Genomic DNA, 13,169 nt, shown 5'->3' on the forward strand with positions numbered 1-13,169 from the left:
AGTTACTGGTTAATGGCTCTGTGTTGGGTTATTTTAATGGGGCAGGATATTTACACTGATATACATACTGTGCACTGAGTAGTTTACATTGTATTGAATAAATGTTTTATACATTCAATACATATTTAATATTGTTCCATACCTTCAGTGTTGCCCAATGAAAAGATAATAAAATATTTACAATAATGTTGACACACCTTTGTGAGATACTGTGTGTGTGTGTATGTGTGTGTGTTGCACCCAGTTGTCTTAGGGAAAGCAGAAAACACTGGAAATGTGGTGTTGATCCAAAACAATTTCCTGTGAATGTAGATATGTTAATCAGGCTAAATAAATCTAGTTTGTCCAATTTCTGTTGATTAATTGAGATCTTCCATCCCTAGTTTAGTTTAGTTGCCCATCTTTGTACCTGTAGTAGAATGTCCATTAAGTGTGATTCCCAAAACAGTATACCATATACCAGATGTTGCCTCATAAGTGATGTATACAGAGGTAGTAGTATACTAGCATCTCTTGATTTTATTTCTCATGTTATACATCCCAGAATTGTATTTGCTTGCTTTAGCTTCTGCTACTTGTCATTGAGCATAGTTGCTTGTTATCAAACAATACACCCAAGTCCTTCTCCTTCTCCAAGTCTGATGATCCCAGCTGTATACCATTTATCTTGCATGGTGCTCTACCATTGGCACATCCAAGGTGCACTAACAGTTTCCCATTTTTAATACTAGCTGGATGCCCGGCGTTGCCCGGGTATATATTTGGCTGGTGTTGGCCTCGCCCACTTTTCCTAACCCTAACACACAATTACTTAATTACTCAATGACCAAGTTTGTGAGCTGTGCGGTCTTTGGTATCAATAATTTGCATTGAGATTAAACAAATCTGATTGGCTGTTTGTGGCTCCATCCCTTTGTCTAAATTTGAACCCCGGTCACCCAATGACCAACTGTACCAGGTTTAAGGCTTGTGCCGTTAACAGTGCAAGAATGGCAGCAATTTAAATATTCCCCTTGAAAATGAATAGGTGAATTTTGATTAGAATTTGTAGGCTCCACCCACTTTTCTGAATATTAATCCCAGTCACCCAGTGACCAATTGTGCAAAGTTTGAGAACTCTACCATTAACAGTGTAAGAATGGCTGCAGTTTACATTTTTCTCAGTGAAATGTGTATTTGTCTCCGCCCACTGATGACCCAGTATTGCCCGATTATGTTTTTGTCTGGTGTTGGCTGCGTCCACTTTTCCTAACCCTAACACACAATTACTCAATGACCAAATTTGTGAGCGTTTTTGGCATCAATAACCTGCGTTAAAATGAAACAAATACGATTGGCTGTTTGTGGCTCCACCCCCTTTTATCATTTCAAACCCAAGTCACCCAATGATCAACTGTACCAGATTTGAGGCTTGTGCCATTAACAGTGCAAGAATGGCAGTAATGAAATATTTCCTTGAAAAATCAATAGGTAATTTTTGATTGGCTTTTGTAGGCTCCACCCATGTTTCTGAATATTAATCCCAGTCACCCAGTAATTAACTGTGCAAAGTTTGAGAACCCTACAATTAACAGTGTAAGAATGGCTGCAGTTTACATTATCCCAGTAAAATTTGTATTTGTCTCCGCCCACTTATGACCCCGTGTTGCCCGCTTATGTATTTGGCTGGTGTTGCCTGTGCCCACTTTTCTAATCCTCACACACAATTAATCACTCAATTACCAAGTTTGTGAGCTTTGCAGTGTTTGCATCAATAATTTGCATTGGAATGAAACAAATCTAATTGGCTGTTTGTGGCTCCACCCCTTTCTTAAATTGAACCCCAGTAACCCAATGATCAACTGTACCAGGTTTGGGGCTTGTGCCATTAACAACGCAAGAATGGCAGCAATGTAAATATTCCCCTTGAAAATCAATAGGTGTATTATGATTGGCTTTTATAGACTCCACCCACCTTTCTGAAAAATTAATCCCAGTCACTCAGTGACCAATTGTGCAAAGTTTGAGAACCCTACCATTAACAGTGTAAGAATGGCTGCAGTTTAAATTTTCCAGTGACATTTGTATTTGTCTCCGCCCCCTTTTTGGTTATGGGAAAAAAAAGTATCCTATACTTTATTCCAGGTAATTTACTATGTGTGTGCCAAATTTCATTCAAATCCGTTCAGCCATTTTTGCGTGATCGAGTAACAAACATCCAAACATCCAAACATCCAAACTTTCCCATTTATTATATTAGTAGGATAATCTACTTACAACCACTCCTTGTGTACCACTGGCTTAATACCCCATAACCAGTTCTCTACCCACGTACACACATTGTCTCCTAGTGCTTGTATCCTCAGCTTCTGTACCAGGCTAATTGTGGGGAATAGTGTCTATTGCTTTTCCAAGATCTAAATTTGTATTCACCACTAGAGATGTCCCGAACGGTTCGGCATCGAACGGTTCTAGGCGAACTTCGGGTGGTTTGCCTTCGCCGGCGAAGGCGAACATTCCCGGAAGTTCGATTCACCCCATAATACTCTATGAGGGTCAACTTTGACCCTCTACATCATAGTCAGCAGGCACATTGTAGTCAATCCGGCTACACTCAGCCCTGGAGCCCCACCCCCCTTATATAAGGCAGGCTCCGGCGACCATTAGACTCACTTGTGTGCCTGCTGCTAGTCAGAATAGGGCGAGCCGCTGCAGACTTGTTCTCCTAGGGACAGATTAGTCAGGCTCTTGGCTTGTTAACTTGCTCCTGGCTGAATCTTATTGCTAAAATAGCACTCCTCATTCAACAGCTCTTTCCAGAGCTAATCCTGTTGTGTTTTTTTTTCTGTGTGTCAAACTGACACTTGTGTTGTTGCATAGACAGCATTGCTAATTCATACAGTGTGTGCCACTGCCAGCAGCCCAGCAGCACATTCAGTGACTACCTGTGTGTGTGATAGGGAGCTGCACATTGTACTACACAGTACTGCATATACCAACTAGTACCTGTTGTGTTTAGTTAACCCACCTCATCACTGCATATACCTACCTTTGTGTTGAGTGAACTCACCTCACTGCATATAACTACCTTTGTGTAGAGATGTAGCAAACGGTTCGCCGGCGAACGGTTCCCGGCGAACTTCGCGTTTGCCTGCACCAGGCGAACTTTTGCGGAAGTTCGATTCGCCCCATAATGCACTATGAGGGTCAACTTTGACCCTCTGCATCACAGTCAGCAGGCACATTGTAGCCATTCAGGCTACACTAAGCCCTGGAGCCCCCCCCCCTTATATAAGGCAGGCTCGCTGGCCATGACACTCACTCGTGTGCCTGCTGCAAATAGACAGACTAGGGAGGGCTGCTGCAGATTTTTTCTTCTAGGGAAAGATTAGTTAGGCTCTTGGCTTGCTCCTGGCTGATTGTTATTGCTAAAATAGCACCCCTCAACAGCTATTTTGAGAGCTAATGTTTTCCTGATGGGTTTTTGTGTGTGTGTTGCTCACTGACACTGACATTATACAGCCCTATCTGTTGCAGCTGGACCTTGGACCTATGCCTCCCTAACTACTGGGGCACCTACTTACCTATACGGGGACACCTAGTTACCTACCTATACTAGGGGACCTACCTATGCCTACCTACCTATACTGAGACTCCTACCTATGCCTAGCTAACTACTGAGGCACCTACCTATGCCTACCTACCTTTACTGGGACTCCTACCTATGCCTACCTACCTATACTGGGACTCCTACCTATGCCTAGCTAACTACTGAGGCACCTACCTATGCCTACCTACCTATACTGGGACTCCTACCTATGCCTACCTACCTATACTGGGTCTCCTACCTATGCCTAGCTAACTACTGGGACACCTACCGATGCCTACCTACCTATACTGGGTCTCCTACCTATGCCTAGCTAACTACTGAGGCACCTAACTATGCCTACCTACCTATACTGGGACTCCTACCTATGCCTAGCTAACTACTGAGGCACCTACCTATGCCTACCTACCTATACTGGGACACCTACCTATGCTTACCTACCTATACTGGGTCTCCTACCTATGCCTAGCTAACTACTGGGACACCTACCTATGCCTACCTACCTATACTGGGACTCCTACCTATGTCTATCTAACTATTGAGGCACCTACCTATGCCTACCTACCTATACTGGGAATCCTACCTATGCCTAGCTAACTACTGAGGCACCTACTTACGCCTACCTACCTATTCTGGGACTCCTACCTATGCCTACCTACCTATACTGGGACTCCTACCTATGCCTACCTACATACAAAAAGATAATAAGGTTGTTGCTTCATTGTGGACAGACCAAATTTGATCAACTGGACAGTCACTGTTGTTCTATTGTTTAGCTACCACAGCCCGGCGACCATATGGGCTAGAAAACTGCCACGGCCTGTACTCTGGCCATGTTGCGCACCAGTCCAGCACGGCCGTCACTACGCGGTGCGTTACACAGTGAGTTTGGTGTGTCAGTGTGAAGCAGTACTCTAATTACACTCCCTGTGATTGATGCATACACATGCAAGATGTTTGAAAGCACTTTAGGCCTGCAATTTAGCATTCAATGTGATTTCTACCCTTAAAACGCTGCTTTGCGTCAAATCCAGATATTTCCCCGGGAATTTTGGTCTCTATCCCACTTCGCCACCTGGGGGTCCAGGTGTTAGACCCCTTGAAACATGTTTTCCATCACTTTTGTGGCCAGCATAATTTTTTCTATTTTTCCACGTTCGCCTCCCCATTGAAGTCTATTCGCAAACCGAAAATCGGAGGTTCGCGACATCACTACCTTTGTGTTGAGTGAAGTCACCTCACTGCATATAACTACATGTTGTGTTCAGCGAACTCACCTCACTGCATATAACTACCTTTGTGTTGAGTGAACTCATCTAAGTGCATATAACTACCTTTGTGTTGAGTGAACTCACCTCACTGCATATAACTAGCTTTTGTGTTGAGTGACCTGTGGCCAGAGCTGTCCCAATTTGCCATCCAACTTCTCTCTTGCCCTGCCGCAAGCGTCCTCTCAGAAAGGACCTTCAGTGCAGCTGGAGGCATTGTCACTGAGAAGAGAAGTCGCTTAAGTCACAACAGTGTTCAGTACCTCACCTTTATCAAACTGAATGAGGCATGGATCCCGGAGGGCTACTGCACGACTGAAGACTAAGTCAGTCCCCACACACAGCATCTCTGCCTGCAGGCCGCTTGACTGCCTTCTCCGCCACCACCAACAGGGTCCAGGACTCTAGGCGGATTCCAGAATTTTTAAGGCCGCTGCTAGCAGCGGGCGCTATACTAATTTTTCTGGTTCATGTACATGCCTGACTAATTTGTCTGGCTGCACTGCGGGCGTCTGCAACAAAAAAAAAGAGGCATGTACATGTGCCCATCCCCCTTCATGATCATTACCTTGCCGCGGTGAAGGGGCTTGTGTATCTCAATGAAGCAATGACCGCCGGCTATATGAGTGTCTCGGGTGGGGGTTGCACACCAAAGATAATAAGGTTGTTGTTTCATTGTGGTCAGACCAAATTTGATCAGCTGGACAGTCACTGTTCTGTCATTCAGCTACATCAGCCGGGCGACCATATGGGCTGTAAAGCCACCATCACCTGCACTCTCGTCATGGTGCACACCAGTCCAGCACGGCCATCACTACACAAACGGCTGTTTGCAGTCACTGCATACCTTTCACTGCATCTGTGACAGCACATTGTATTATACCTGGCAGTCAGTGCATAACTTGCACTTGAATGGATGGCAGACTTGCCCTCCATAACTGATTCCAGTTAAAGGATTTAAAGTTGATTCATTACAATTAGGGCCTCAAAAGTCCTTCTGGTTCCTGTATTGTTATTTTTGGTCACTACCTCGGGGCGGGCATGCCTGCTGCCCTCCTTGCCTGGATGTGTGGTGGTAGCCATTTGTTAGGCTACAACTCCGGACCGGAATCACACCAGGAAGGGTTCCCCCACCATTACCTATGGTCAGTGGTCACAATGGCAGACTTGACCTCCATAACAGATTCTCGCCAGAGACCAACCTGGTGAATTGCAGTGAAGGCACCATCAGACTTGCCCTCCATAACTGATTCCCGTTAAAGGATTTAAAGTTGATTTATTACAATTAGGGCCTCAAAAGTCCTCCTGAGTCCTGTATTGTTATTTTTGGTCACTACCTCAGGACGGGCATGCCTGCTGCCCTCCTTGCCTGGATGTGTGGTGGTAGCCATTTCTTAGGCTCCAACTCTGGAACGCAATAGAAACCGGATTCTCCGGCCATTACCCGTGGTCAGTCACCATGGTACTGAGACTATAGTATCATCTACAGTTTCACACAATTGAAAAAATGGCAAACTTACCCTCCATAAAACATTCTTGGCAAATGCTTTCGACTTGGTTTGCCTTCCGCTGGGTCAAAGGTCCATCTGACCACAGATGCCTGGTCTGCAAAGCACGGTCAGGGCAGGTACAGCATGGGTCTCAGCAGGCTCCCACTTTGGACCGGAATCGAACCTTGATTCTCCGGCCATTACCCGTGGTGACAATGGCAGACTTGCCCTCCATAACTGATTCTCGTTAAAGGATTTAAAGTCAATTCATTTCAAAAACAGCAGGGCCTCCCGAGTCCAGTATTGTTATTTTTGGTCACTACCTCGGGCGGGCATGCCTGCTGCCCTCCTTGCAATAGATGTGTGGTGGTAGCCGACCGTTTGTTAGGCTTCCACTCCGGACCGGAATCACACCAGGAAGGGTTCCCCCGTAATTACCCTTGGTCACAATGGCAGACTTGCCCTCCATAATAGATTCTCGTTGCAGGTACTGAACAGCAAGTAGAAAATGTAATGTTAAAAAAATAGATGTAAGCTTTAACAATGGTAGAGAAAGAACCATCGAAAGTTGATAAGGCAGACAGACATTACCTAACCAGACATCACTGAGTGAGGAAGAGCAATCCTCGCCATGGTGCGCAGTAGTCCAGCACGGCCGTCACTACACAAACAGCTGTTTGCGGTGCGTTACACAGTGAGTTTGGTGTGTCAGTGTTAAGCAGTACACTAATTACACTACCTGATTGATGTATACACATGCAAGATGTTTTAAAGCACTTTAGGCCTGCAATTTAGCATTCAATGTGATTTCTGCCCATAAAACGCTGCTTTGCGTCAAATCCAGATTTTTCCCCGGGACTTTTGGCATGTATCCCACTCAGCCACCTGGGGGTCCAGGTGTTAGACCCCTTGAAACATCTTTTCCATCACTTTTGTGGCCAGCATAAGTGTTTCTAGTTTTCCAAGTTCGCCTCCCCATTGAAGTCTATTGCGGTTCGTGAACTTTTTCGCGAACCGAAAATTGGAGGTTCGCGACATCTCTATTCACCACTTCATAAAAGCTCAGTATGTTGGTGAGACAAGACCTGTCTTTAATCAGATGATGATACTTTTCTCAGTGATTTTGGTCCCTGGCCAGCTCCAATGGTTTTAATTGTTTTATTAGCTGCATAGAAGTGAGAGAGATATCGAGGCTGCCATATTTATTTCCTTTTAGGCAATACCAGTTACCGGGCTATCCTGCTGATACATTGCCTCTAATACTTTTAGCCATAGACCCTGAACAAGCATGCACATCAAGTGTTTCTGACATTATTGTCAAATCTGACAAGATTAGCTGCATGCTTGTTTCTGGTGTGATTTGGCCCCTACTGCACCCAAATAGATCAGCAGGACTGCCAGGCAAACTATGACTAAGGGCAGATTGTAAGCCCGACACGCGTCAGTTGAACCTTGTGGTTTTATTGCTATTGCCATGTGGAATTTTTGAATAAAGAATATCAGCATTTTTCTACCAGTACTTGGTCTGCGGATCCTTCTGTGCATATTTGTGGACTGGCTTGGCTTTCCTGATCCTGCACCTACCGGTCTGAACTGCGGGGGTTGAGCGTTTAGAACTTTTCAATTGCACTGCCAGGCAACTAGTATTGTTTAAAGGGAAATACATATGGCAGCTCCATATTCTTCTCACTACAGTTGTCTTTTTAGGAAAGACTATTACAATGCCACCTATATATGAAATTGATGATCATTTCCCTTTCAACCATTAAATGGTATATGGAATACAGATATGAGGTATAAACTAATGTAGCAGATAAGCATACAAAATTACAGTATGTTTTTCTAGACTTTGTCTTTGTCACATTGCTCAAGTAACACAGATTCTTATGTTAGCAGCCACTAAGGTAAACCTTATGTATTAATCATTTAATGAATGCCCTCTAAATAGTAAATATATGTTTTACTGTGCTTATTTTCAGGTATGCCACTTTTCCTTGGATGTATCTTGTTTCTGGAATATTGTCAAATTCAGATGTTGCATTTATAACTTTTATTTCTACAAACTGTATAATTGGCCTGTGTACATCACTGCTGACTTTTCTGCCCAGATTGTTAGCTGAAATTTCAAATACTGAGGTTAGTAAATGATCATAGTTGTGTACACTGTGCTCTTTGGTATCCATAAGTATCATTTTGTAAACTTGTAAAAATGAAAATAACAATGAAGAAAGTTTAAAGTAAACCTCTATCAAATGTGAAATGAAAACCAGTGAGGTTCCTCTTTATGGTGTCTACATGTGTCACTAGTGTTTGAGTAGGCTACTTCCTAGGGAAGTAATATAACACATTGGCCCATATGCAATTCGCCTTGTCTCCTGAGGTTTCCCCTAGGTCAGTGCTGTCCAACTTTGCGGGCATGGAGGGAATTTTTTTTTTGGGGGGGGGGGGGGGGGGGGGCGCGGCAGACCTAACCCAATCCCCCCGCCCCTCTTCCTGCCATCCAATTTCTGCTGAATTTCTGTGAAAAAAGGGGTTCAATTAATATCCATGAATTGTGGGCCTGTAACTTATCAAAATGTGTCAAGCAAAATTCTAGTATGCATTTTGAGTATAATAAAAATCTCAAAACACAACATCATGTAAAAAATAAATTTAATCTATGCTTCCCTTTATGAAAGGCCACAATTGAACCCCCTCTTCAGCTTTTTGGCAGAAAATGTAAATTTTTTTTTGCATTCAAATTTGTTTGTGTGCAATTTTTTTGCATGTAGGTTTCCAGAGCATGCAAAAATGTGCATGCGAACATGAATTTTAATGTGAAAAATACATGTGAAAAAATGGAACCCTGCCTTAGAACTGCTGGATGAGCCTGTCAGTCTTGTTCATACTGCTAGGGAGGTTAAGCACTGATGTAAGGATCCCTCCTGTAGCGTATTCTGTCCATTGCAGTGGAGCTGCAAACGGACAGTTCTGGCTTATCTGCTTGCATTTGGTCATGCATTTGCAATGGTTCTCATTGTCATTTGCAATCGCTCTGGAGTTCTGGGCAGCTCAGGATGCTGCCATCATTCCACCAATTGCTTGTTGCAACTGAGCTGCGTCCAGATAGCCCTGCATGCATGTTGTTACATAATACTGCATGTATTTCTTATGGGAGTCCTTTGCATTCACAGTCAGCTAGCAAATGGTAATCAAGCCAGCTCAGGATTGAGTGATTACCATTCAGCTGTGTGGAGATTTGCATACCTGCATCCATTGGCTGATGCCAGCATAAAAGTCTGCCTCCCATTTCATACCCTGCCCGTCATGGTGGTCAGTACGCTGGTCTGCTGGGCACCTTGTTACTCTGTATAGTTCTGTTATTGTAGTTCTATGCGACCTTATAACTTGTGCTTTAGCTAGTTCTTGATAAATATATATGCAGACTTGCTAATATATATTTATCCATTAGTTGAGCCGTTTGTTATTTTTCTTATTATTGTGTATTGCCTAGTTCCATGCTTGATGGATGCTCACTGCATTCACGGTGGGTCAGTAAAGTCCATTATCCAGATAGCTTGGATTCTGCCATCACCACCACATTGGTGACTGGTAGTATTCCTGCTACTCTAGTTTCTGGGAACTTAACTATAGGCTGCAGTTGCTATTTGTTACGTTCTATCCTGTAGTCTTGCCTGGGTGGATGCTTGCTGGTGACTGTTGTTAGCCTGCTTGCTCTGCTTCTGTGAGCTGCGGTTGCTACTAGTTACGCTCCAATCTATAGTCCTGTCTTGTACCTGTCTGAATGCTTGCGCACAGTGTGAACTAAGGCAGTGCAACATTGCACTGCACTGACATTGTGTTTTATTTGTAGCTGCAGTTGCTCTGGGCAGCCTGTGTAACCTCTTCCATTATCCAGCTCTTAGCTTTGTTGCGCTGGGTGGTCAGAAAGTATGACCCCCCAGCCGTACAACTGAAGCCTAAAGTGGTGACTTTCTGAATTGATTGTAAAGCCCCCATGTTCTTTACATCATCACTAAATTTGCTATTAATGTCAAGACTTATTGTGGGAACATGTAAAATAAAAATAAAATTATCTTGGCAGTGCATATGTTGCTCTACATGACAGTATTTATTTACATGTGTTACGGCCAGAACCTGAAGTTTATCCACTTCACGTTGTGGCTGGCCACTTCGAGATCTGGCCGGTCAATGTGTGAAGTAGCCGTGGTGATGCGGCCAATGTCCGAAATGAGCTGAATCCTGGCAGCTCCGATCATTTTCCCCAGCGCTGGCTACGCCCCCTACCTCCCTGCTATCGGCTTCTGACAGCCGGGGAACACATGCATCCCCCAGAGTCGTCTGTGGCTGCAGGAAGGCAGAGGCAAGGAAGCAGGAATTTGTTCGTCCCTGCAGAGCAGGTGCTGACAGAAGCAATGTCTGCAATGCTCCCCACTCTGCTTTCCTGCAGCCATGAATGACTCGGGGGACGACGACTCGTGTGTCTCCGGCTGACTGAAGGCCGATAGCAGGGAGGCAAGGGGCGGAGCCAGTGCTGGGGAAAATGATCAGAGCCGCCAGGATTCAGTTCATTTCGGACATTGGCTGCAGCGCCGTGGCCACTACGCACATTGACCAGCCAGAACCCAAAGTGGCCAGCCACAATGCAAACTTCGGGTTCTGGCTGTAACATATACAATAACGTCTGAGTGGAGACGGTTATGGGATTTCTTATATGTGCTTACTGTGGTAACTCGATTTGTGAGTATAAAAACACATTTTTTTTATATTCTATTTTGTTCTGGAATTTATTAAACTATATTGCACCCATAGGCCCATATGCAATAAATTTTTTCACCTGAGTGTTCAGCTATACGTTGTCTGAGGTGCCTAGTAGTGCACCCTACATATTGGATGTGGCATAGGGAACACGATATAAGGTAGACCGTGTACCTCGTGTCACAATTGATATATTGTTTGATGGGAAAAGTTTTACCATTACAGAAAGAAACGATAGAACGAGTGGATTTGTGAACAATGCAGTAGTGACAGGTTGAAAAATCTTTGTCGTTTGTCTACATATGTCTATATGTTTAAATTTTGTATCTCTTGTATTACATGTTGGGGAGCTTACTTATGCTGCTTGATGTTATTTGGTGCTTAATCGCATGCATTTATATATTTTTATGTTTCTCATAATGTTTTTATGTAATGGACTATTCCAATGGGGGGACTTCCCATGTGTCTTTTTCCCCCCATTGTTTTTTTATGCACCTGTCTTTGTGGGTGGGGTCAATTGAACATGTGGTATCGGGTGGAACCTTACCCTATATAGGCAACACCCTTTCTCATGTTTGCCTATGCTATGATTAAGGGCGTGTAACGCCCGAAACATGTCAGCATGTGGTGCTGGCTTTTAGCTTGCTATGTGTAACGATTGAATAAAGCCATACTGATTCCACTGACATCGTGCGGATTTCACTTTCTACAGTCTTGGATCTGAGGTCTTGGCAGCCTGTTTTTCTGCACTGTCGGTGAAAGGAGGTTGTGAGCGGAGTTTCACATTCTTAGTGACATTTTATGACAAGTTGTGAAAATATCACCTCGGAGAAAACTCAGGAGAAAAAGTGAATTGCATATGGCCCATAGTGTCTTTTGTAATTTTAAGACCCTCTTCCTACTGTAATTTTGACTTTGCTGTTTTGTGGTGCCTTTGTGAATGGGGCATTTTGCAATATTGTGTGCTGGTGCCCTTTTTTGTCATGAAACTCAATCCAAACTACTGGCAAGAGGCTTCCTTGCTACTTTCCTCTTGAATTTCTAAAATCAGAACCTATTTTTGACTCATCCATTGGCTCCAGTTTATTTTGTTTGGAAAAACATAACAATTTTAAATAAACAAATATCTTCCTGATTTTTGTGAAATGTTGCCATAACAAAATTGTCTGATTTAGAATTAAAGTAAATTCTAGCCAGTTGTTCCCCAGTAGCAGAGAAATATTAATAAATGCAGGCCAGGAATCAGGATTGTAAAAATACTTATACCGACTGATTTTAAAAAGGTCTAAAAAAGTTACATAATCATATGCAAAGGAATCTTTTTTTTAAGCTGTGTTAAAGTGAAAGAATAATTTCCATCCTTAATTTAAAAAACTCTGCGTCTTATTTGCATGGACGCAAAAAAAAAGCATTTTGTTAATGGACCATGGGATAATGGAAATCTGCCACGTAGAAAATAGTGAAGTCTGTTCCAGTCAATGGAGCTACAAAAGACTGTGCAATAATTTCAAGTTTTTAGTGGGATGATTTTTAGCCAAACCCAGCAACCAATCACTATCATTTTTTCAATTAAGGAACAGTATATTCTCCTCTGCTGTTTTTGGCTACACAGGTCACATGTTATTAACTTTATGTTATGACCCAACCCCCAACCCTGTTGTAAAAGACAGGGTGATCACTGTGCATCACAGTAAGGTTCTTTATGCAGACATACTGCAGCCCTGTATAGCTACATTAAAACTACATTTATAGTTACATTTCCATGATGTTTTCAATTTACACTGGTATTATGAAAAATGTAAAGCAGAAACAGGGTTTTTTTGAGGGGGGCTACAACCTTAAAGGGATTCTTTTGTGATTTTTTTAATTTTAGTTTTATTATTACAGAGTATGTATAGTAATGTCACTAGCTGTCCCTCAGAGGAGCTCACAATCCAATCCCTACCATAGTCCTATTGGTTCCCCCTCAAAAAAAGTATATATTTTTTAGGGGGAACCAATCAAATTATCTTTTTATGTTTTTATAGTGGGAAAGGAAACTTGAGTGGCGAGAGGAAACCCACACAG

The 13,169-nt window shown here is 43.2% G+C and overlaps 1 protein-coding gene across 3 annotated transcripts in view; it reads left to right on the top strand.

The window, feature by feature from the left end:
* ABCA13 (ATP binding cassette subfamily A member 13) overlaps positions 1-13,169 on the top strand; it is a 770,386-nt gene that overhangs the window by 620,856 nt on the left and 136,361 nt on the right. For all 3 annotated transcript variants that reach the window (XM_068236514.1, XM_068236515.1, XM_068236516.1), the window contains exon 51: positions 8,324-8,480. In XM_068236514.1, the coding sequence (XP_068092615.1) occupies positions 8,324-8,480 (157 nt within the window). The remainder of the gene's footprint in view (positions 1-8,323; positions 8,481-13,169) is intronic.

This window comes from Hyperolius riggenbachi, chromosome 5 (genome assembly GCF_040937935.1).
Source record: "Hyperolius riggenbachi isolate aHypRig1 chromosome 5, aHypRig1.pri, whole genome shotgun sequence".
NCBI classification, from domain to species: Eukaryota; Metazoa; Chordata; class Amphibia; order Anura; family Hyperoliidae; genus Hyperolius; species Hyperolius riggenbachi.